Source organism: Monodelphis domestica, chromosome 3 (assembly GCF_027887165.1).
Source record: "Monodelphis domestica isolate mMonDom1 chromosome 3, mMonDom1.pri, whole genome shotgun sequence".
NCBI classification, from domain to species: Eukaryota; Metazoa; Chordata; class Mammalia; order Didelphimorphia; family Didelphidae; genus Monodelphis; species Monodelphis domestica.
Genome location: NC_077229.1, coordinates 286,991,764 through 287,017,139, shown reverse-complemented (window position 1 = coordinate 287,017,139; position 25,376 = coordinate 286,991,764). Strand labels below are relative to the sequence as shown.

The following is a 25,376-nucleotide window of genomic DNA, read 5'->3' as shown; positions in this document are numbered from 1 at the left end:
AGAAACACGAATTAGGGGCGCTGTGGAGAGGTGGGGGGGGGTGAGATGAAGAAAGGGCTGGTGTGTCTGGCTAATCAAAAGGCTCTAGACAGAGGTACGAGATGGTACCGGTCACTGTGTTGGCAGACCTTTGATTTTCTGCGTTACCAATGAGGAACAAATCTTCCTCTCCCCTTCGTCCCCCCTTTTTCTACTGAGTGGTGCGCTCGGCCCCGACCCCCGGTTCAGGCTCCGCGGCAAAAGCTCTGCAGTGAGAGTCGGGGAGGGGAGGGGAGGGGCACGTGGGAAGTCCCAGTGGGAACCGAGAGAGTCCGCTAGTCTTCCCTCTTTCCTCCTCCTCCTTTCTCCCCCCTACCCGCTAGCTGACCGCTTGCATCTCTCCTGCAGAGGCGCGGCTCCGGCGCCGCCCAGTCACCTCGCACCCCACCCTCCTTTCCTCCTGCAAGTAGAAGCTTTTCTTCCTGCAGCCCCCATTCCCTGTCGCTTTCACGTCTCTCCCCTACTTGCCAGCGCGCGGTGCGGGGGCGACGTTGGGGCCCTGCTGACTTACCCCGGGGCTGGGAAGCGGGGATGCTGCTGCTGCTGCTGCTGCTGCCCCTGCGGCCGGGACAGCACCTGGAAGGGGAGGAGGCGGCGGCGGCGGCGGCGGCTGCGGCGGCTGCAGGACCTCGGGTTCGTGCGCCAGTCCCGGGAGGGATTCTCCCGGTAGCCTCGCTGCTTTCCGGGTTTTCCCCGCTGTCGCTTGGCTCCTGCTACCGTCGCTGTGCGCCGGGGCCTCGCCAGGCATGAGGAGACGCAGCACCGGCCAGCCGAGACCTCCCGGGCCCCCAGGGACGCCCCCGGCCACCGAGCATCGCGGACGCCGGAGGCGGCTTGGACTCCAGCTTTAGTCTCGGTGATTAGAGAACAACCGGCGGAGGAAGGAGAGATTGTGTCTGCTGTGGAGACTGCCGCTGCGGGAAGCCGGGAGAGTACGGGGTGGGGGCAACTGTCCGAGCTGGAGACCCCCCGTTCCTGGGAACTGAACGCCTTGCCCTGGATCTCGGGATGAGGATGCAAGGCTGGAGTGTCTGAGGCGGTGGCGCCTTCGCCACCGCCGCTGCTCTCGCCGCCGCTACGCAGGGCCGTGCCGCAGTTTGGTGTCCCTTCTCCGCAGGGAGGGCTAAAACCAGGGTTCACAGCCTGGCGCTTCACCCCACACCGGCCTCCCCCTGCTACCTTTTCCCACCTGCACCCCAGCCCCATACTGTTTGATTGATAGAAACACCCTCCACCTCTGCGCCTTCTCATCCTTTCCCTTCCCTTTTAATTCAGTGCATTTTCACCTTTTATACCTTTGCTTTTCTAAATTCCAGTTACTCTGCTTTCCCCCGCCCACTCTAGCTTTCATTCCGTCCTCTTACTACCCCGCCCTCTCCCCCCTCCAAGTTAAATCATTCTATGTCTACCCTCACCCCTACCTCCCCACTTCTCTTTCTCCAGTCTCTCTTTCTACCCTCTCCCGGCTTCAGCTCCCGCTCTGCAATTTGCGGGGTGGTTTGACAATTCATGGGTGTCTAAGGCCTGGACAGTGCCCTAGTGCCCACGACCGTTGAGCATCCTGCTCGCCTGATTAGGAGGAGGAAGATGTCTCTGCTTAAGTGGCTGCTGCGAGTCTCCAATCGCTCTTTGCTCGCCTTCATCTTCTTCTTCTCCCTGTCATCGTCTTGTCTATATTTCATCTATGTGGCCCCAGGGATCGGTAAGCACTAAGGCATTCCCTCCTTAGACCAGGAGTTATAGACCTCCATATGCTCACACCTAGCAAAATTCAGAAAATTGCTTTCTTTAGAGAAGATAATTTGGTTATTACTGGCTAAGGGTCTTTAGGAAGTAGTTTACTTGAAACCCGATGCCCTTGTATGTGCTATTTCACATTTCTGTTGATTCGAAACTGACTAAAACAATTTCAAGTAAGTAAATTAGGGGCTAGATCAAATGGTCACAACTTCATTTTGTATGCCCCATTCATTTTCTATGTATTCATGAAAATGTTATTCTGTAGTGGTCAGGTTTAACCCATCAGTGCTGCCCATGTATAATTCTAGTAATCTTCAAAGTCCTCTAATTCATTAGCCTTGGAGTAAGATAGATTGAAAAGAGGAACCAATCCACCAAAATTGTTTTTTTTTTTAGCTAGTTGAGAGTTTTGGAATGTATTTACTGCATTTCCAGATTGAAGGCAAATGACAGTATTATTCTACTGTATGGACTTGAGAGAGAGTACCATAGTCTGTCTTGACCAGTTAACATAGTCACTCCCTGTGGAGATAGTAAATATGGTTGCATTTCAAGTGATAGATTTTCTTCCCCTGCTGTCTGTTTTCAGAAATAGGACAGTGTAAAATTCGAGTGAAGGTTATATTCTTAAACCACAGATATATTTAAATTCATATCATAGACAGGTTCTGACTCATGCTTCTTTGCCATTGGATTTAGTATACAGAACAAATGGCCCACTCAGTGTTTTGAATGATCATTTCCCTAGGGTTTTCTTCCTTCACTAGCTTGGTTGGTTGACAGTTTTACCATATCATTCAAAGGCTATTTAATTCTTGCATTATGAATACGATCAGGGAATATTTAATGTTTATGGAAATCAGTACATAATATATTTTTTGTAGTTTGCTGTATTTCTCCAAATGCTGATTTTATTTCTTCCTTAAATGTTTTCTAGTTTATCCATAATCTGTATTAAAAACCATTGACTGTGTCACTTGAACATTTACATTAGAAAACTTCCAAATTTGCATATTGTTGAATCTTGAAAATCGTAAGTTTCTAATTATGTCTCTGAGGGTCATTTAAAAAATCCATCGTGTTTATGTAGTGATTTTTAAAATTTTCAAAGAGCTTCACATATGTTATATTTGATGCCCACAAGCCTGGGAAGCAAGTGCTATTATCTCTATTTTTCATATGAGGAAACTGAAGCTGAGAGAGGCTAAGTGCCCAGAATTATATACCTATTCAATTTCTGATGCAAGATTTTAGAACTCAGGTTTTCCTAACTTACTTCGGGGGTCTTGAATAATAATGTTTGGTTTGAAAGATTTCCAAAGGTAAAAAAAGAAAAAAAAGATGATGCCACAGAAAGCAGGCAGAGATTATTTTCTGAACTAGCATTCTTGAAAATGGAATTTTTCTTTGGTCTGTTGATGTTTAGATTATCTACCTAAAAGTAATATTAAGCTCTGATGTCTGAGAAACACAAAATTTAACTAAAACCTTTGTATATCTTAAAAAAGATTTTGACCTAGCACGAGTACTGTAATTATGTTTCCCCAGAAGGAAGTAAAACATTTATTAAGCGCCTACTATATGCTGTGTTTTATATATATTATCTCATTTTATTCTCACAATGATCTTAGTTGATATTATTATGATGGAAACTGAGGCAGAGGGAGATAAAATAATGTGCTCAGGGTCACCCAACTAGTAAACATGGAGGTGAGATTTGAACTCCAGCCAGTCTTCTGGGAGGTCTTCTCCAGCCAGGCCCAGCACTCTAACTACTGTACCTGACTGCAGGCCCAGCCTAGGTATTTCCATCAAATGAAAAAAACAATGAGATTGATTTCTTTAGCAGTAAAGAAAGCTTAATAGAATTAATGAACCAATTTATATGACAAAAAACATAGTAAGATTTATTATCTTAAAGGCCTGTCATTTTTTGGGTCTTAAAAATCAAGTTTTCAAAATCTCTAGTAATCTATGCTTGTGGTCTGATTCTTTAAAGGTATTGTTCTCAAGGAACAAGCTCTTTTTTGAGGATACCCAATTCTTTGAAATCTCAGAGAAAAATTACTTGACTAATAAGTTACAATATTATTTTTCTAATGATTATTTGCAACAACTGGCCTCATTAAAATAAATTTAAATTCCTTATAGAACATAAATTAGGGGACTGAGCCTTGTACTTTATTCTCAAGACCATTTATACTCCCTCCCCTACCTTTTCTTTTGAATTAGTAGTTTTGAAGGACTTTCAAAATACATTAAAATATTATATATATGATCTTAAAATTTAATTAGTCTGAAAACCAAAGTTAATGAACAACTCAGGCAGTATATAACATGCTGTCCTTATCTGAATGTACATTATATGTGTGTAAATTATACAATAGAAGAGCAATTTTTTCACTTCCATAAAATCTTTAATAGTAGTAATTATAGCAGCCAAGTTGAAATGACTTTAGACTTACTATTATTAGAATATCATAGATGTTCAAAATCTGAAATTGGACTTCATGCATAGTAAGATCATTAGACTTCATTAGTTTTATAAAACATGGTCTATTTTTTTATATCATTAACATCAATTTAAAACTGGTCAAGAAAAGTAAAATCTTAATTTGTAAATAAATATAATTTTGTTCCTCTGAATCATTTGGCAAGTTGCAGTACATTAGTGGAAATTAGCATGACACATTTATAACAGGCTTTGTTTAGACTATGATCCTGTATTAATGATCTATCTTTGCAGTTGTAAAAGATTAGCCTGATACTCTACTTATAGGATATAAATAATATAGTATAATGATGGCTTTCCACATTTCTGAAAAGCCCAAGAGCTTCATTTGGTGTCCCAGAAATGATATTACAGGAATGAGGACTGGATCTGTGATTTCATTGCTCCTTTACCACGATGGCAGCACCTTTTCTGCAACATTTGATCAGAGAGTTGTCAGGAGCACCGAGAGCTTAAGTTACTTGCCTAGGGTCACACAGCTAGTATGTATGAAAGGTGGGACTTAAAACCAGATTTTCCTGGCTCATTGGCCACCTTTCTATACACTATGTAGCGTAATAATAGTAGCTAATAGCTAACATTTATATAGTGCCTTCTATGTGCTAGACAATGTGCTAAGTGCTTTATTGATCCTCCCGACAATCCTGGGAGATAGTTGTTATTATTATCTCTGTTTTATAGGTGAGGAAACTGGAATAGACTGTGGTTAACCGACTTGCCGTGGGTTGCTCTAGCTAGTAAGTGTCTAAGGTCGGATTTGAACTCAGGTTTTCCTGACTCCAGGTCCAGTGTTCTATTCATTGTTCCACTGTGCCACCTAACTGCTTCAAATTACAACACTGCTCTTCTACTAATAATGACTCTATAGGTATTGTAAATGATGTGTGTGTATTTGTTATAAGAGAGTGTCAAAATGTGGTTATGAATTAAATAATTTTAAAGAACTATTTTTTTTTTGCCTTCTTAGGAGATGACACTAAGACTGAGACTGTTTTCATGGGGGCAAATCTTTTTCAGGCTTATAATAGTAAACATTTACTAATGTTTATTATGCTTTATTAAAATATTTTAATTAAATACTCTCTATGTGCCAGGCTCTGTCCTAAGTGCTGGAGATATAAATAAGAAAAAGAAAAGTAGTTCTCAGGGAGAAGCTCAAGGAACCTACACATTGAATGGGAGAAGATTCAAAAGGAAGCTGAAGCAGGGGGTGATGCCAGAGGGTACAAGGCATGAGAAAGATGATGATAGAATTGAAATCAAGCAGAGCAGCTGGTAGCAAATGAAGAGATAGCTGACATTTTGGAACTTAAAGGGAGGGAATGAAGGGAATTTTTGTTGTTAGTGAGACTGAGGTTACTGATGAGCTATGAGTAGCAGAGCTGAAGAGGTTACCATGTTGAATTTCCTGGTGAGGAGTTTATCTTGGGCAGCTCATGATGAAGATGATAAAGGAGTTAAAACCAAACATAGAGTCTAGTGGTAAATGAACAAGCTTATCCAAATTCTGTATCGGTTTTCTGTTCACATAGAAGGTTCATGTCTCACCCCCCCCCCCAATGTTATATTAATGCCTTATATATCAACATCATTTCTCAGCAATTACCATACCTGCCAGACCCTTCCCTGGTAATAAAAAAATATAATCAAACTACATCAACACATTGTCCATGTTTGCTTTGCTCTCACTTGTATGTAGCTCAACATATCTTTCAGTCCAAGGAAATAACAATTGTCTTCAGAATTGCAGCTCCAACTGCCTGGATTTACAGTATGCATCTTCTGCTCTAATCATACTATCTCCTCCTGAATCTGGCCCCCTTTTCTAAACTTTTCTATTATTGTAGAGGACAGACACCTGGGCTCACAACCTAGGTTTCATCCTTGACTCACTAGCTTTTACCATGCCCAATCCCTCTCTTGCCTACCCCATATCCAGTCTGCTGCCAAGACCTGGCAATATCTTTGCAACATCTTTCATATGTACCTTTCTTTCTTCTTTGATTCTGCCATTATTCTGGTATAGGCCTTCATCACCTCATGCCTGGACCATTGAAAGAGGCTGCTGGTGAGTTTGCCTACCTCTGGTCTTTTCCCACTCCAAACCATCCTCTATTCATCTGTCAAAGTGATTTTCCTAAAGTGTAGGTATGCCCATATCACCTTCCTACTCAAATAATAGTGGCTTCCTATAACTTCCAAGATAAAACAAAATCAGGGAGTCAATAAACATTTATTAAGCACGTTAATGTACTATGTGCCAGACACTCTTCCAAGTGCCAGGGTTACAAAGAAGCAAAAAAAGGGCCCCTGCTCTCAAGAAACTAAATCCTCTGTTGATATTCAAAGCCCTTCATAACCCAATCCTCTCCCTCCTTTCCAGTCTTCTTTCACCTTACTCCCCACCTTGTATTCTTCAATCCAGTGATGCTGGCCTTCTTGCAGTTCCAAAAGCAAGTCACTTCATCTTTAGGCATCAGGCATTTTGGGGGGGCATCTCCCATACCCAAAATTGTACCCTTCCTCATTTCTGCCTCCTTCCGTGCCTTGCTAAAATCCTACCCTCTACCAAAATCTTTTCCCCAGCCTTCTTTAATTCAAATGTTTTCCTTCTATTGATTATTTTCAATTTATGCTTTAAACTCCTTAAGAGCAGCGACCATATTTTTGCCTTTCTCTGCATTCCTAGTGCATAACACAGTACTTGGTAGATAGTAGGCACTTAATGTTTATTGATAAAGTTTTCTTCATTACAATAAGTATGGAAAGAAATGTAGTCTAAAATTTTAATTCTGCTTTTTAACATATAGTCTAAAGAGGGGAGGAGAAGGACCATGATAAATTTTAACACTTACTGCTCAGATATCCTATGTAAGTAATTTGCAAAACATTTTTCCTAATTTGTCAGTTCACACTAGCAAAAGGAGTGTAGACATTTTCTTGTTTATAAACTTAAATAATGTAAGAAATTAGTTTGCAGAGTAATACTAAGACACATATCCCCAAGTGGCCTGTGATCCACATTTGATTGTATGTATTTATTTGCTTTTCTTATCATTTTCTCTTTATTTTTAATTTATTTTTAAAAGTCAATTAATTAATTAAGAATATTTTTCCATGGTTATGATTCATGTCCTTTTCCCCCATGTCCCCTTCTCCCTCTTGGAGCAAACCAGCAATTCTACTGGGCTTTGCATGTATCATTGTACCTATTTCCATATTATTAATATTTGCAATAGAGTGCCAACATCCCCAATCGTATCCTCATCAAACCACGTGATCAATCAATCATATGTTTTTCTTCTGTGTCTCTAGTCCCACAGTTCTTTCTCTGCATGTGGATAGTGTTCTTTCTCATAAATCCCTCAGAATTGTCCTGGATGTGGATAGATCCACATTTCAAAAAGTAATTATTGCTATAGAAAATGGTTATGGGAAGGTTCCTGTATTTATGACACCTACATGCAATGTCAATGTAAATAGTAGTAGTTGAAACCTATACCTTTCACCACCAATGCTGGCACTATTACAGATGCTTACTCTCAGGTCCTGATCTTCTTGGAACTGAGTATGGGGGAGGAGAAAGACAAATAGATCCCTTTGGGAGTCTGGGAAATCCTATGGACCCCTTCTCAGAATAATATTTATTGCCCAAATTAATAATCAGAGGAAATGCAAAATTTCATTTGAGGTTAGTGAAAATAAAGATTTAATTTTTTTCTTAATCCCAGTTCACAGATGCCTTAAAATCTTCCCAGGAATCCCCATGGAGTCTATATGCCATTTTGTCCATATAATTTACCGGAAATGAATGCTGTCATTTCCTGCTGTGTGGAAAAATAAGATGATAAGCACACAGAAACAGACATACTCATGGATCTAAACCAAATCTTTTAGTAATGTGAATGTATTCCAGACTAGGGATCAGTGATTAGGTTTTCATTCTGTCCTTCAGTCTTGGTGTTTACTGGCAAACCCAAATAGACATTCCTGGATCTAGGTAGTATATAGTTTAGAGAACATAATCACTTCAGGAATGGCATGTGTCCTTAGTGAAGGTAGTAGATAAAATTAAATTGTTAATCATGAGCATTTCAAAGCCCTTATGTGTGTGTATATATATATACATAGATATATGTATACATATATGTATATGCACATATATTTTAGTTTTATTGATATTTGGCATAAATTGCCTGAGAACACAATAACCTAGTGAAAAATTTGGACCATTTTTGCTTTTCAATTTAAAATTTTTGGTTATTTTTTATAAATATGATAATTTTTTAATGAATAATTATAGTCAAGCAAGACAAATGGACACATTGGTCAAATCAAAGAAAGTATATCTCATGCTGTAGGTAGGAAGCAAGCTTCATCAACTATTCTTTGGAGTTGGCCATTGCATTGATTAAGTCTTTCAAAGTAGTTTTTCTCATACTGTTGTTGCCTAGGCTATATAACAGTATGTCTAGATCTCTCTCTTATATATAATTCTTATGAGAGAGGTCCCATATTCATAAAAATATTTGTAGTAGCAATTCTTCTACTAGCAAAGAACTGGAAACAAAGTCCATACTCAGGATTGGGTAGTAGCTCAACAATTGTGGTATGTGAGTGTAATGAGTAGCTACTGATAGTCAATCAACAAGCATTTTGTGCCAGGCACTGCCTAGTGCTCGGGAAACCCCAAGCATCTGGCAGAGAAGGGAGTTATGAGTTTATGGATATCAGAAACTTTCCATTTGACATGCAGAGACCTATATAATCCCCCCCCCCACACACACACCTTTTCAGTCTTCTCTCTTACTTGCATGTGCTCTGTGAACCAGTGACCTTGCTGTTCTTGATCAAGGTGAATTTCAAAACTACTCCACCCTATTCAGACCATTCTTTAGAAGATTGGATTTAGCTATTTCCTGATCAATAACAATAGAGATACTTGGAATAACTGAATCAGGTCTTGGAAATTACATTCTCCACCCTACTCAGTGTAACAAGATTAGGAAGGCTACAGCAAACTCAAGATTTGATTATTTGAGAATATGGCCTTCAACAGACATGTGCAAAAAAGGACAGACCTCTGGGCAGTCTTAGGTCAAGCTAGAGCCACCACTGGCACATGGGAGACGCAGGAAGTAAGGTAGAGAACAGCCTCTGGAGTTCTCATGACTTCCTGGGAGGAGGGCGAGAGTTCAGTTTGAGGCTGGTGCTTGAGATTGGAGGAGACCTGCAGACTGCTTTCCTTCAGAATGGTCACGTGAGTGATAAGGACTGATCCCTTTCCCTGCCTTGGCTATCCAAGGCCTTAATGCCTGCTTTGGCTCATCCTGAGCCAGAGTGGTTCTGAGTTAAACTTCCTTCCTTCTCTCCCTTTTTCCTTCTCTCTCTCTCTCCCTCTAATACTTTCTTCTTCCTGTTGTAACTAAAACACCATAAAAATTTGGCAGCTGACTTGAGTGTTTCATTTAGGAATTATATAAGGGAATTCCTTGGCGACCTTAAATTAATATGCATGTCTTTTAAAGTGATTTCAATATCATATCAAGACACACTCTGTCTCTCAACTCTGAATTTTGACTGGCTGTACCCATTCTTCCAGTGTTCTATAACTCCTGGCTTCCCTCAAATCACAGCTCAAATATCTCCTTCTACAGGAAGCTTTTCCTGATTCTCTCAATTCTAGTGCTTATTTTCAGTTTGTCCATATATAGCTTTTAGCACACATTGGTTTGCATGTTGTTTCCCCTACCAGACTGTTATCTCCTTGAGGGCAATGGCTGCCTTTTAAAAAAATATCCCCAGAGCTTAGAACACTGGTCAGTATATAATAAGTACTTAATAAATGTTTGACTGATATCTTAAAAGTATATATGTGATAGGGAAGGAAGGATGGTACTAGAAAAAAGTATCTTCCATTATTTCTGTCTTGGTCATGTAACTATCACTCAGCCAATTTTCACTGTGTAGCCTGGGCTAGTCTGCCTCATAAGAATATCCCATTATATGCCATAAATTTCAGACATTATCTAACTGATGGAAATCACTTGATTTCCAATTATTTACTACCCTCCCCCAAAGAGCTGCTATAAATATTTTTCTATGTATAGGCCCTTCCCCTCTTTCTTTTATCTTTTTGAGGAATATGCCTAGTAGTAATAATATGACTGGACCAAAGGGTATGCACAATTTAGGAATTTGGGGGTATTTTTCCAAATTAATTTTCAGAATGATTGTATCAATCCATAGCTCCATAGACTGTTAGTTCCTCCCTTTTTCATTCTTGAAAGAGATAAATAAGCTTGGGTGTTTGTGAGTGTGGGATATTTGAAGGCACTAGAGTCAGTGTTACCCTTTTTGCTCTAAGGAGAGTCTCAGAAAAATTTCTAAAGTCAAAGTTGTTGTCAACCTCTCTTGAACTTCTATTGATATAGCTATTCAAGTAGTACAAAAGTTCAAGGTAAGGAGGATGATGGAAATCATGCTGTCATGATCACCATCTTTCTTTTTCTGAAGAGATTCTGGATCATTATCTGGTCATAGGAGACTTGGAAGACCCTTTACTTGATTTCCAGTAGTAATCAATTTGATTTAACACTCAATTTAAGGGTCTTCTCACCATCTGTTTCTGAGAAAAGCCTCATCTCTTCTCTGGTTCTTCCCCCAAGGGAGAGGAGAAGCAGGCTAGGTTCCTTGAATATACGTACTAGCCTAGGACTCAGCTCATATTGTTGCCATAGGCATTTTTTCTGGTGATTAGTGTTAATAGATGGATAATCTGTGTGACACTATTTCTAGTTACAATAACTGGAATGTACTCTGGCTTGTGACTAGAGAGAGCTGCTGCTAGTATGGGGATACTTGAGAGCAGTGGAGGTAGAGATTGAGAGATAGAGAGATACTGCTACAGGGATATTGCTAAAGGGGAATGCTCTGGGGTCTGCCTACTGATGGCTAATAGATCAATCCATTTCCTAACCTCCTCCCTTCACTCCCTCCCTTCTCCAACCCTCTCCCACCTGCCTCCATTCCCCTCCCCCTTGTCAGTCAGTCTCCTTTCTATGTAACTTAAAGGTGACAATGAGGTTTAGAGAAACTGCTCTTGTTCTCTTTCCCAGGTAAGGAGGTTTATTGGAAACAAACAGGATGAAAATTGAGGTGAAGGGGGCAGGGGTGTCCCTAATCTATGAGGAGAATTTAGGAGGGTTATGGAAATAGTCAATCTTGTCACAATTGTGACTCAGAGGGACAGTTAGAGAGATGGAGGATTCTTTACAAAGCCACCAAGGTCTCTCAGCCTAATTTCAGAAGCCCCCCTCAAGGGTCCTTCAGCCTGGGACAAAAGCTAACAAAATCAGTTCAGCTTTTTTTTCTCTATAGCTAGGCTTGCCTCCTTTCTTGGTCAGTCCACCCCCAGAGAGAGAGACAGAATCAGATCCTCCTTTGGTCAGATAGCCCAAAGCCAAGCCAGCCCTACAAGGGTCCTTCAGCCAGGTTCAACTGCCTCTCCTCCTGGGAACATTCCATTTGGAACCTTCTTCTTGATTGACAGACAGGTCCCCAGCCTTGGTTCTTGCATCTTGGCTTGTCCTGCAAAACCTCTCTCTCTTCAAGTCTCTACCACAATCCCTACTTTTATTCGAAAAAAAAATGCAACTTGCATTTTTCAATGATACTTATCATCATCATAATTCTATCTATCTATCTTAACTCTGCTCTGTTATGAATATACCCTTACCCCCCCAAAATAACAAAATCCTAACTCATCTTAGTTATTCTATCTATCTAAATGCTAAGCTAAGAATGGGTTATAGGAAAATGGTTTAGGTAAGGGAATTACATGAACATAGTTTTTTACATCACAAGTCAATTAACAACGTTCAAATCATCTCAATTCCACTAACATTAAGAATATGCAAATGTCCTATTTCCTAAAGTCTAAAAATTCAATAAGCAAAATTTCCTATCACTAACAAATGCTAACCTACAATCATAATGCAATATAACTCTACTTCAGAACTTCTATGTCTCTACTCCCTTCAGCCTTAAATTCACTAGGCTATTACTATTGTTAGTTGTTAGACTATTAATAAGTTACTCTAATATAGTTAGCAAGTTAGGTATTAGTACTTACATGTGTACATAGGATCTATACAAATTTACATATGTACATCATTCCAAATTTCTGTGTAAACTCATGCAGAAAAGAAATATCTTTAACTGTTTGAATTTCCCACAGAAATTTTCATTAGTGTGTCTTTGTTATGCAACTATGCACATTGTATACTTACCCATTCCATGAAATATCTTACTTTGCTATGTAGGATGTGCATGCATATATGTGATGTTCACATATACAATGCATCCTTACATATCTCACAGTCAAAAGTTCCAAGATTTCAAATTTACAAAGTCCTTCCATGTCCATTCATGTTGCATGTAGAAACTCTTTCTTCCTCTCTGGTCCTTTGTCTGGTCTGCACGCCAGTCGCCATTATCCAATCTTGATTGAAGATGTGTTCTTCCAATCAGGATCCACTGCAATAATCAGGAAGGAACCGGGAACACATGAACAAACCATGAACAATTGTGTACAAGTAAGATTTTCATGTGTGTGTGTAAGTAAGAGTGAAAGTTACTTCTGCATGGAAGTGATTTGGAATTTTTTGTGAATGCTTGTCAGAATTTATCATTCTTTCTTCATGTCTGCACATAGGGATTACATGTGATTTTCTTCATGCATGGGGGTAAGATTTTGCATATGTACGGATGGATGTGAGCATTATGCATAGGTTTTCAAGACTTTGGTAAGAATAATGATTTCAATTTTTTTTTATCAAGGTGGTTTATCATATGGTTACTTCAGTTCTGTACCTGGGAGATAGAATCTAGAGAATTGTATGTTCATTTATAACAACATTGTTTCTTTCTGTTTTGTTACTGTGTGACAGGCAGAGGCTATATAATATTTTATATTGAGGCTTTTTTTTATGGCTGCTAATGTTTTCCTTTTGGCTGTAACTGGCTGCATTTTTTCAGAGACTATACTATTTATTTCAGGGATACTATTCCTTTATTATTATAACATGCAGGGCTCTCTTTTCAGTAGTCTGGTGGCAAATATTCTCATGTGCTTTCAGTAGGCTTTCATCCACAAGACTTTTGTTTTGATGTCTTCTTCTTGGGCTATTCATGTTGCAATTCACGACTAGGACTTTTTTTCCCCAGATGTCATCTGTATATGTATCATCACTGATGAGACATGTGAGGCATCTGAACCTATGAAGTAACATCTTTATGTTATATCTTCTCTCTCTTCCTTTCCCCGGTAGAGACTATTGTAGGATGAAGGTTGAGAGATATGGAAAACTTCTTCTTTCAGGTCTCAACTACAACTTGATGTTAAAGTCTTCCTATAATAGATTCAACCAATGTGAATTCATGCTTCTCTAGCATTCTAGATGTTTGTGTCTGTCCTAGTTATGAGGTTGGAATTTTGCTACAAGTTTAGGATTGTTCTTGTTGTTGAATTACTTGTACTTCTTTTGCTGAATAACTTATTTACTATTCTACCCCAAGACTAGTCTTCATTCACATAAGGTATTGTGTAGTATGTTGCCCTATGGAACTACAACTAATCTTGGTTTCACTGTTACAGCTTGAATGGTATTTATCCTGTGTTTGAAGTTAGAGGGTAGAAGTGAAATTGTGTATCTATCTCTCCTCCTCCAGTTCTCAATAGGTTTCTTGATATTCACCATCCCATTCAAAATCTGTATCTGCATAAGCCATGTATAATTTATGTATAAAATCATCTTCATTATCAACCCCTAAGCTAGCATAAATCTCTTCCAATGGTATGCAACTTGTTCTGTGCCCAAAGAATAATTCCTCATCATTGTCTTGGTATGAGTTTGCTTGCACTGGTTCCAGGTATTCTGTCTTTTCACTCGTGTCCCACACATCCCCTTCTTTGTCTACCTCTTCATAAAGCTTATAAAACTGATAAGGCATTTGTTATATATCATCTTCATTCATTATTATCACACCTTCTCATATTCCTTCTGATTCAGTGTCTGAATCTGAATCACTGAATCCAATCACTATGTTCTTTGGATTCTGCGCAATGCCGTGTTCATTTTTGTCAGATGTTGGTAACTCAGGCTTTGTATTTTGATCTAAGTCTATGTCACCAGCTTCTGTGTGTTCCAAATCAGTTTCAGTTTGTTTTACACTACTAAGCTTTAGATTTACATCTTGAATTGGTAAACTAGATGGTAGGGTGTTAGCTTCTTCTATACTGTTAATAATCATAGATCCTACTCTAACACTAGTCTGAGGTATATGTTTATCTTCATTTCCCTTGTCTTTTGACTGTGTAGAGATAGGAATCTTTCCCACTATTTCAGTATTTTGTTCTGGGAATAAGGTTTGTAATTCTGCATTTTCCCCTGTGTCAGTAATAGGATGTGTGTCTTCATGTTGTCCCACAACACAAACATGTTGTCCCCCACTACAACATATATTTTTTTCTGGCTAAGGTGTTCATAACTACTGACTCATTGGCCATGTCCTTGCTACTCTCTACCAGGTGCATATGTAACTCAGTTAATTCCTTTTGATTTAATTCATTCCCACTGAAGTCTACAATGGAACATGAATCTAAATTACAGCAGTAGCTTTTGCTAGGTTTCCCTTTGCCCCATAGAATGTTGTCTTCAAGCCTGTCTTTTGAATCCATGGTGGTTTTTCCAGTTGGTAAGAATTCCATTCCATCTTGCTTTTCAAATTTAACTGAAATGTCACCTCCAGTACTCTGAATATGATTATTATTGTGTTCAAAAGTAATGTCAGCTCCATTTTCAATAAATATTTCCTTATCTATAACATTCATTGCTGGATGGAAGGTATCAGCTTCTGAATTCAAATTAGATGTTATTCCTAAGGGTACCTTTGCCTTAAAGCTCTTGGGAGAATTAACTAAGTTAGGTGGGACTTCATCTGTGAATGTTTTTAAAGCATTGTCATCTTTAGCAACAGTAACCATTAGGGAATTGAAATCTTGTATCTCTGTGTTAGTCAGAAACTTTTGCTTGAGTTCTTGTGACTCTTTCTTTTTCTTTCTTTTGCATAATTCAATCCCATTATCCACTCTACACTGGAAAAAGTTCTTTAGGAATGATTTTATTACCTTTACAGACATTTCCTGTTTAGTTACTGTACAACTCATTTCAAAGTCTTTCATCTCATGTACTGTTTGGGATGATATGTCCTTAATTTCTGCCTCATTTTCTCTAGTCTGTCTCAGCCTTTCCCTTGCTTTATTGCAATGGCTATCATTCACAGAGTCACTTTCTTGCAACAATTTTACACTATTTCCCCAGTTTCTTCTACTATTTTCAACTGCAGCCTTATTCTCATTATTTCTTCTATCTCCAATTGTCACACTATATAACGTATGGGTCTGGCTTCATAGTTCTCTTCTAACCATATCAGAATATTTAGGCTTAGCTCCAGTTTTTATAGCATTTTGCATTTCATTCAAGTCTGGAGCTTGCTGTGAGGACTTTAACTTGCAATGTGAACAAGTGGACTTCTTGTACCTAAATTGTGCATTTTGTTTGTCTTTGTTATTACTCTCATGTTTCTTCTTTAAAAAGCAGTTGCTAATCAAGTGACCTTTCCTGTGACAAAAGAAACATTGCCTAGTCTCTCTTTGCACTGGTCTTCCATGTTTTTGGGAACTAAATGTTTTGTAAGTCCTAACCGTGTTCAAATTTTTAATTTCCTCAATTTCCTTTTGTTTCAAATCATTCTCAGTCCTCTCCAACTTATCTTTCAGGTCTTGAACTTGCTTACTCTGTTCTGAATTATTTTCAAATAGGTAACCAGCAGCCTCTCTCAATTCAATCATGGAAACTGAGTCATACTTAGGGAAATAGTTTTCGAAAAAGGCTCTCAAATTGGGTGTGCTTCCCTTTAGAAATTGGCTATGGACATGGTCAGCTGTCTCTTCAGTATTGGCTTCTAGACCTATGATTGACTCTGCCATCTCTGACAGTCTATGTATGTGGCAGGATGTTCCCCTTTATCCTACCTGATCTTGTCAAACTTGGACCATGCATTTGGTTTAGAACAGCATAATTTAATGACCTGCAGCATGTCCTCCATGCACCTTCTCAGGTAAGACATGCTAGTTGGATTGGTAAAGTCCACATCCCCTCTTTGTTCCATAGTTGGCCAGCTAGTCAAATTGCTGTCAGATCTAGTTTTCTCCAAAAATTGCCTCTGTTCATGGGGGCTGAACTGTTCTGACAATAGGAACTCAACATCATCGAAACTGGATCAAAGATCCTGAATGCACGTTTCAGCTCCTTTTGGGATTTAAAAGGATTGTCCACAAATTTTGGGAAATGGTGCTTTATGGATTCCAGTTCCTGTGTGGAGAATTATCTATGGGCTTTTGAGTGTATCACACCAGCATTATTAGTTAGCTTAGTGATCTCTTTCAAAGGACAGATTTTCTCAGGTTCACCAGGATTGTTTTCATTTTCATTTTCCTTGCCATCTTCAGTTTCCTGAGGTCCATTCTCTGATTGCCCATTGTCCTTGCCCATAACTAGATCTAGTCCTTTTTCCTTAATCAGTTGTTCAGACACAGCCTTAATCATGCCTTCTAAGTTGTTATCAATGCCCATAATCTTTTCTGCCTTAAGGGGAACCACAAATCTAAATATTTAACTCACTTGGGTTAGAGTCTGCAATACAGCCATAAAGATTACATATACTTGTGCCAGGACTTGCCAGAGTACCAATTCATGTTGAAATGGCAACTGCAAAATAGACATTGTAACGTTGCCTACATAATCTATAGTTTCCACTACCATATGGGTTATCCTACTATATACAACATGGTAAACCTAAAAGCAGGTAATGGCTGTGATGACCACCATTCCACAAACCATTTGTCTGAACATTTTTGTTTTTCTTCCTGTACTACCCTGCCTAAGGGATTGTTGGGTACAGTCAGACTAGGGGTGCCAAATGTGATAAAAATGTTAATCGTTGACTATTTCTTGTTGCAGTGAATAATGCACTCTGGCGGCTAGAGAGCTGCTGGCATGGGGACACACCTGAGGGTACTTAGTTACGATGGAGATAGAAGTACTTTGTTAGATACTGAGAGAGAGAGAGAAAGAGAGGGATGCTGTTGCAGGGGGAATGCTTTGGGGTTTGCCTACTGATCACTATTGGCTGATGGATCAATACTTTCCTACCCTCCTCCTCCCTTATTGCCCCTCCCTTAACCACCCTCTTCTTGAAACCTTTTGGCTTTTTCCCTCCCCCCCCCCCCCCCGAGTGGATTATAAGATTTATGAAGAAAAACTCTTTTCACTTCCTTCCTCAAGTGAGGGGATTTATTGGGAACAAACAGGATGGGAAATTGAGGGAAGAGGGATGAGGGTTCCCCTGAATTCTAAGGAGAATTTGAGGGTTTGGGGAAATCAGTCTGGTCACAACTGTGACAGCAGACAGTTAGAGAGATGGATGGAGGACAACTGTTTAAAATCTTCTTTCTTCTTCACAAAGCCACCAAGGTCTCTCAGCCTAATTTCAGAAGCCCCCCTCAAGGGTCCTTCAGCCTGGGACAAAAGCTAACAAAATCAGTTCAGCTTTTTCTCTCTATAGCTAGGCTTGCCTCCTTTCTTGGTCAGTCCACCCCCAGAGAGAGAGACAGAATCAGATCCTCCTTTGGTCAGATAGCCCAAAGCCAAGCCAGCTCTACAAGGGTCCTTCAGCCAGGTTCAACTGCCTCTCCTCCTGGGAACATTCCATTTGGAACCTTCTTCTTGATTGACAGACAGGTCCCCAGCATCTTGGCTTGTCCTGCAAAACCTCTCTCTCTTCAAGTCTCTACCACATTAATCAGTTAGTAAGCATTTAGCAAAAGCTTACTTTGTGCCTTGCACAGTGAGTTAGACCACAGTGCAGGAGATGACAGGACTAATGTATAAGAAGACTGAAATGATAGCAAAGGGTCAGCTTGCAAAAAAATTCAATACTAAATAAAGGAGTTTTTATTTTATTTTATGTGTTCAGAGCTATAAGTGTGGTTCAGTATTCAGAGTGACTCAAAGGCATAGAAATGTGAATTTTATTCTTCTATAAATCAGGAAAGCAAAGTTAGAAAAAAATTTAAATAGTTTGTTTACTGATTTAAATCTTATGGCTTCATTTCTTTTATACAAATGTTCCTTTTCTTTAGTCTACTTTTCTCTTTAATATCTGGTAAAAACATGCTGTTAATTGTCAGTTGAAATTCAAATAGAATCCCTTAGTAAGTAAAATAAAAACAAATTATAATTTTTCTGAGTTTTTCGGTGTTGTATTCCATGCTCTAAACTCTTTTCATTTTTCTTAATATATTCAAGGCAGAATTCATGAGTAAATGGATTCGGTGCCTTTCTGTTTTCATCGTTTGAATTCTGAACTTATTATATTTAAAGCTATTTACCATCTTTGCATGTTCATGCAGTTTGATTTTTTTAAAGTGGGAAGTTTAATTGTGAGTTTCTTAACTGATTATATTTAATCTTGTTATTAACTAGCCTTCTCCTCCCCCTTCTCCCTATTCCCTCAACTTCTTCTACCTTTCTTAATCCAAAATGAAAAATCAGTCAGAACTACTTTTAACTTTTGACATTAGATTTTTTTCTAAAGCTACTGCAGTTCTACATGGTGATCTATTTAAAAAATATTTATCTATTTAAAATTCATTTAAAAATTTCAATTCCAAATTTTATCCCTCCCTTTAATTCTTTTCCTATCCTTTGAGAAGGCAAGCAGTATGATACCCATTCTATATGTGGAGGCATGTAATACAAATTGCTGTGTTTCCATTTTGCAAAAAGAACTCAAGAAAAATAAAGTGAAAAAATTATGCTTCAATTTGTATTTGGAATTAATAATTTTTCTCCTTGGAAGTGGATAGCATTTTTTTTATTATGAATTCTTAGGAGTTGTTATGGTATCATTGTCTTGAAAAAGAGTAGCTAAGTTTTTGCAGTTGATTATTGTTACAATATTGCTTTTCTTCTGTGGATTGTTTGCTTGGTTCTGCTCATTTTCTTTGTGTCAGTTCATATAAGATTTTCCAGATTTAAAAAAATGTTTTAAATATTTATTACCAATTACATATTATAATCACATATACTAATTTCTATACAAGTTTTCCTACATTATTTTATTGAACTTATCTTCTTCCCTCCCTTTCTTTATTCCTCCAGGTACTGGGAGGCATTTTGATCTGGGTTATACATGTATTATCATGTAAAATATATTTCTATATTATTCATTTTTGTAAAACACAAACCCAAATAAACAATTGAAAAATTGTATACTTTCAGCTGTATTCTGACTCCAGCAGTTCTTTCTCTGGAGGTGGATAGCATTCTTTGTCATATGTCCCTCAGAATTGTCCTGGATCAGAATAACTAAGTCTATTACAGTTGATCATTCCACAATATTGCTGTTACTGTGTCCAGTGTTTCCCTGATTCTGCTTGTTTCACTCTGCATCAGTTCATGTAGATCTTTCGAGTTCTTTCTGAAATCATTCTGTTCATCCTTTTCAGTAATATTCCATTACCATTATATACAAAAACTCTTTTAGCCATTCCCCAAATGACTTAATTTCCAGTTCTTTGCCACCACAAAAAGAGCTGCTATAAATATTTTTTTACAAGTAGGTCTTCCACCCACCTTTTTTTTTAAATCTCTTTGTGATACAGATCTAGTAATGATATGCTACTGGATCAAAGGTATACATTGTTTTGTAGCCCTTTGGGCATAATTCCAAATTACCCTCCAGAATGATTGGATCAGTTCACAGCTCCACCAACAATGCATTAATGTCCTGATTTTGCTACTTCCCCTCACACATTTTTCATTTTTCTTAACTGTCATATCTGATAGGTCTGAGGTGGTATTTCAGAGTTTTAATTTGCATTTCTCTAATCAAGAGTGATTTAGAACATTTTTTCATATGATTATTGATAACTTTGATTTCTTTATCTGAAAACTACCTATTAATATCCTTTGACCATTTGTCAATTGGGAAATCCAGATTTTTCTGAAACCATCATGTTCATTATTTTTTATAGCACAATAACATTCCATCTACAATCTTATACCACTATTTGTTCAGCCATTTTTTCTCTATAGTGGTTGGACTAGTTCATAACTCTGTCAGGATTGCATTAATGTATCTAGTTTCCCACATCTTGTCCATCCTTTGTCATTTTTCTTTTCTGTTATGTTAGCCAATCTGATATTGAGGCAGTACTGAAGAGTTGCTTTATTTGCATTTCTCTAATTAGTAGTGATGTAGAGCATTTCTTTATGTAATTATTGATAGCTTTGATTTCTTCTTCTAAAAATTGCCTGTTCATGCCATTTGACCATTTATTCTCTAGGATAGTGTTGGTGAACCTTTTAGAGATCATGTGGCCAGTATGCACCCTCATTCCCCCTGTGAGTTCTCATCCCCTCCCCGCTGCCTTACCTCAGACAGGGGTGGGAGGAAGTGCTCAAATTGGGCTGCTGGGCAGAGGGGTGGAGCATGTGAAAAATATCTTTAGGTACTGTGGAGAGGAGGAACAGAGCAGTCCTCTCCAGCACAAGGAGGCACACGTGCCATACATTCACCAACATAGCTTTAGGGGATGGCTTCTAATTTTATAAATTTGTCTCAGTTCCCTATATATTTGAGAAATGAGGTCTTTATCAGAGAAACTTGCTCTAAAGATTTTCCCCAACTTCTTGTTTTCCATCTAATTTTGGCTGCATTAATTTTATAAGCCTTTTTTCATTTAATGTAATCAAAGTGATTTATTTTACCTCCTGTGATCCTCTTTGTCTCTTATTTGGTCACAAAATTTCCCTTTTTTCATAAATCTCATAGGTAATTTCTCCCATGCTCCCCTATTATATCACTCTCAAACTTAAAATGGATACCTAATTTAGATATAATCTTGTGATATGGTGTAAAATATAGATCTTGCTTAGTTCCTATCAGATAGCTTTCCAGTTCTTCTAGCACTTTTTGTCAGAGAGTGAGTTCTTATCCCCAAAACTTGGATCTTTAGGTTTATCAGGCACTGGATTACTATGGCCATTTACTTCTATATATCATGTATTCAATCTGTTCCACTGATCAACCACTCTATTTTTTTATCCCACAGCAGATTGTTTTGATGATTACCTCTTTGTAGTATAATTTGAAATTTAGTTTTGTTTCCCCATTGCTTATTTATTATTCCTTAAATTTCTTATTTTTGTTTTATTGCTGAAACTAGCTTTTGTAATGCAATAGTGAATAATAATGATGATAATGTAAATCTTTGCTTTACCTATGACCTTGTTAGGAAGGCTTCTGTTTTGTTCCATTACTGATAATACTTACTCTTAATTTTATGGTAATTTATTTTAGTTATATGATCAGTAGTTTCATGTATGTTAACAATTTGGTTAAAAAACCTGTTGAAAGCTAAATTGTAGTTATTCAGAAGAGATGCCTTTCATTTTGGGCAGTTTATGTTGATGGTCATTACATAATAACCTAGAGAACCTCTCAGTATCTCCTATCAGGGCAGCTGGATTGCTCAGTGAATAGGGAGCCAGTACTAGAGATAGAAGTCCTGTGTTCAAATTTGACCTCAGATACTTCCTATGTGACCCTGGTCAAGTCAAGTGCCTAGCTCTTACTGCTCTTCTGCCTTGGAACAATACTTAGAATCAATTCTGAGACAGAAGGTAAGAGCTATCCCTCACCTTGAATTTCTCTAAACACCCATGTCCTTGGACATCACTAAGCTGCAATTGGGGGAAAAAAATCTAATTTTACCAAAAGCATTTGATACTGCTAGTGATTCAAATGAACATAGAGATAGGGATAGGGATTGAACTTGTTATTTCATTGGTAGAGAATTCCCTCTAGCAATGCAGGCTAGTTCGCTGCCATTTGTTTTAGAGAATTGCCTAGAGCTCTGAGAGTCACTTACTAATACTGGACTAATACCCAGTATGTATCAGAGGTGGGTCTTGAACTCAGGTCTTACTGACTTTCAAGTCTGGTTGTCTTTCTGCTTTCTGACAGTCACTCAGATATACCTACCATGCCCAAATAGCATCCATTATATAGAATTACTAATAAGGAAGAGATTATGAAACCTTTGGATATGCAGAATTTCACATTCAAAAAATTATATCTATATCAGCAAAATAGGATTAGTTTGCACTGTCTTTTTTTAAAGCCCTTTGTAAGCCTACCCTTCCTACATTTCCAGTCTAAGTTTACCTTACCTACATTTCCAGTCTTCTTCTACCTTACTCTCTTCCACAGACTCTACAATTGAGTGGCTTAGGGCTCCTTACTACTCTTCAAATATGACACTGCATCTCTGCATTTTCACAGCTTGTCTCTGCTCCCACAATTCACCTCCATGCATGGGATGCTGTCCTTCAACTCCAAATCTGAGCATCCTTGGCTTCCTTAAGTCTAATTTTCTTCTATGAAGGCTTGGCAGTCTTCTTCATATAAAGGGCAAGGGGGAAGAATGTTTCCTTTTAGTTTGAAGTTTATCTTTCATGGGAATGAAAATTTATCAAAGATCTGCTTAAATCATCTTTGACGGAATAAGAAATTATGGGCTGTATTATCTTTGACCATTTTAATGAATACGTATAAGACTTTTCTTAATTTGGAATTTAAAAAATTCTTTGCTAACAAGTTATTCATGTTCTTTGTCTTTATTCAGGCTGTTTCCCTTGTCGCCAATGCTTTCTTTACTTACTTCTTCCCTTTTAGACTCTTATTTCCATCTAAACCTAGCTCAAACATCACTTTTTTTACTTGAAAAATTTCCTGATCCCTTTCAGCTGCTAGTGTCCCCTCACCCTATATTTATATTATACTTAATTAACATAAATATTTTCCTCTTTCCATATACTCTTTGAAAGCTTGAAGTGTTTTATTCTTGTGTGTCCTGAGGACTTAGCACAGTACCTGGCACACAGTAGGTATTTAATAAATAAATGATAAAAATCAAAATAGGTTCAAATAATCTATCTCATAAATCTGCCTATCTCATGGTTGGATAAGAACTTCAAGTATTCAGTTCTTCACCTTGTCTTTCTTAACCAGCAACCTATTAATTATGAGTTCCAGCTACTCATGGTTAGGTTAACCAAAATTGTGATTTTAAGTTATAATTATAGGCAATGGAAACACTTTTTAACAATAATAAGCTAGTCATTTTCCATAGATATTTTTATACTGTATTATCTTGATATTTTCTTACTAAGAAGCCTGTCTTTACAAACAACATTTTGTTTTCTAATGGTTTTTGCCCTTTGGGAATTAGATCCCTAAGGATAATAATTTAAAGATGGTTGTTTAATTAACAGGAAATTATTTTAACTTAGCTAATTGATTTTATATTAGTTTCTAAGAGCATAGTATATGATATTTTAATCAATTTACCATCTCAATATGCATCTAAATACTACACTATTGGGAATTATCATAAAACATAGTCGTAGGTGATTTCAAGATCACATGTTCATCATTTTTTGATTCTGATACCTTGGGGCATAAAAAACCATGATTTCCTATTATTATTTGGTTTCAAGATATTAAGCACTTATGTTTGGTTGCTTTAATTTTGGTAAAACCTACAATATTCAGAGTCTGATTTTTTCATAATCATTTGTTTTTATTTCCTAGTGTACTGAATTGAAAACAACTCTGGTGTTGCAGTTAAAAGACTTAAGTTTGATGAATGCTAACTGTGTTGCTTTGGGAAATGAATTAACTGCTCTGTGCTTCACTTTTTTCCTTTATAAAAATAGAGATGACAGCTGTGTCTACCTTGCAGTATTGTTGCAAAGAAAGCAGTTTACAAATTTTAAAATGCTATATAATTGTGAGGGTTGAGGATATTATTTTTAAAAGACACACCTGAATTATGCCTGCTATTCTAGGGCAGGCTTCCCTTTTGTATTTTGAAGGGTGCTAAATCCAGTAAAGGCTTTGTCTGGCATGAAGGAGACATTATAGTTTTAGAAAGACTTTTGAGTTATAAGACTAGTCCAGATAGGTTCTACCACTTATTACTTGTGTGACATAGGCATTCCACAGTTGAGAGAAATAGGGATGTCTCTCCTGGTTAAGACAAGATTTAGCAGGAACATGATTGATTGCTGTAAGAATTTTAAAAATTGTCTGCAATCAAGTCTCCTCATAATCTGGAATCCTTGGACCATTGATTTAGGGCTGGAAAGAACTTCAGATAATCTAGTCCCACCCTTTTATTTTATGAAGAAACTGGGGTGGTGGGATGGAGATAGAGATCTAAACCTGTGATTTCTTCAGTGTAATAAGTTCCTAACAAAGGAAACTCTACTAATGGAGATCTTTAGCTGTTCTGCTGTTAAATAGTGAGCATTTCCTGGAACACTGAAAGGTTAAATATTTTGCCCAGTGCTACAGAACAAGATTTGAATACATGTTGATCTGACCCCAAGGAGAGATCTTACCCCTATATCAGGCTGCCTTTCTTATTTATTAGTGTAATAAGTATTCAAATTGAATTAAAGTTACATGTCCAAGGTGGTTAATATCAGGGTGTTGACCATTTTATCAGTATTGCTTTTAGAGGCAGCTTTTTAATGGAAAAAAAGAAAGAATTATTTAAATGTTTTATCATGTTGCTAAAAGGAATTTAAAAATGTGTTTTCTTGATTTTAGAAAGTCAGAAAAGATTCTTGAGGTCATATAGTTCTAGACCTAGTTTTACAAGTGAGGGCAAAGAGTCTCAGAAGGTTTAGATGATTTGCCCATGGTCACATAGCTAATTATTGACTAAAGGCAATAGGTCTTCTTGACTTCAAGGTTAAAGTACTGCATACTGCCAACTATGGAACACTACCCTTAATCATTATGATTATATGGTATGCAGTTTGATTTTTTATTTCTGTTTACGTTGTTATAATCAACATCTATATTGCTTTTCTAATTTTCTGGT

The 25,376-nt window shown here is 37.8% G+C and overlaps 1 protein-coding gene across 9 annotated transcripts in view; it reads left to right on the top strand.

Moving 5' to 3' along the window:
• Positions 1-247: 247 nt before the first annotated feature.
• The window catches only part of B4GALT6 (beta-1,4-galactosyltransferase 6), a 107,686-nt gene continuing 82,557 nt past the window's right edge, over positions 248-25,376 (top strand). For 4 of the 9 annotated variants that reach the window (XM_056823842.1, XM_007487204.3, XM_007487203.3 and 1 more), the window contains exon 1: positions 1,613-1,741. In XM_056823842.1, coding sequence (XP_056679820.1) covers positions 1,627-1,741 — 115 coding nt within the window. In that variant the 5' untranslated portion in view covers positions 1,613-1,626. Of the gene's footprint in view, positions 1,742-25,376 lie in introns of all 9 variants that reach the window. The other 5 variants (XM_001369324.4, XM_007487201.3, XM_056823844.1 and 2 more) reach the window with 5 other exon arrangements.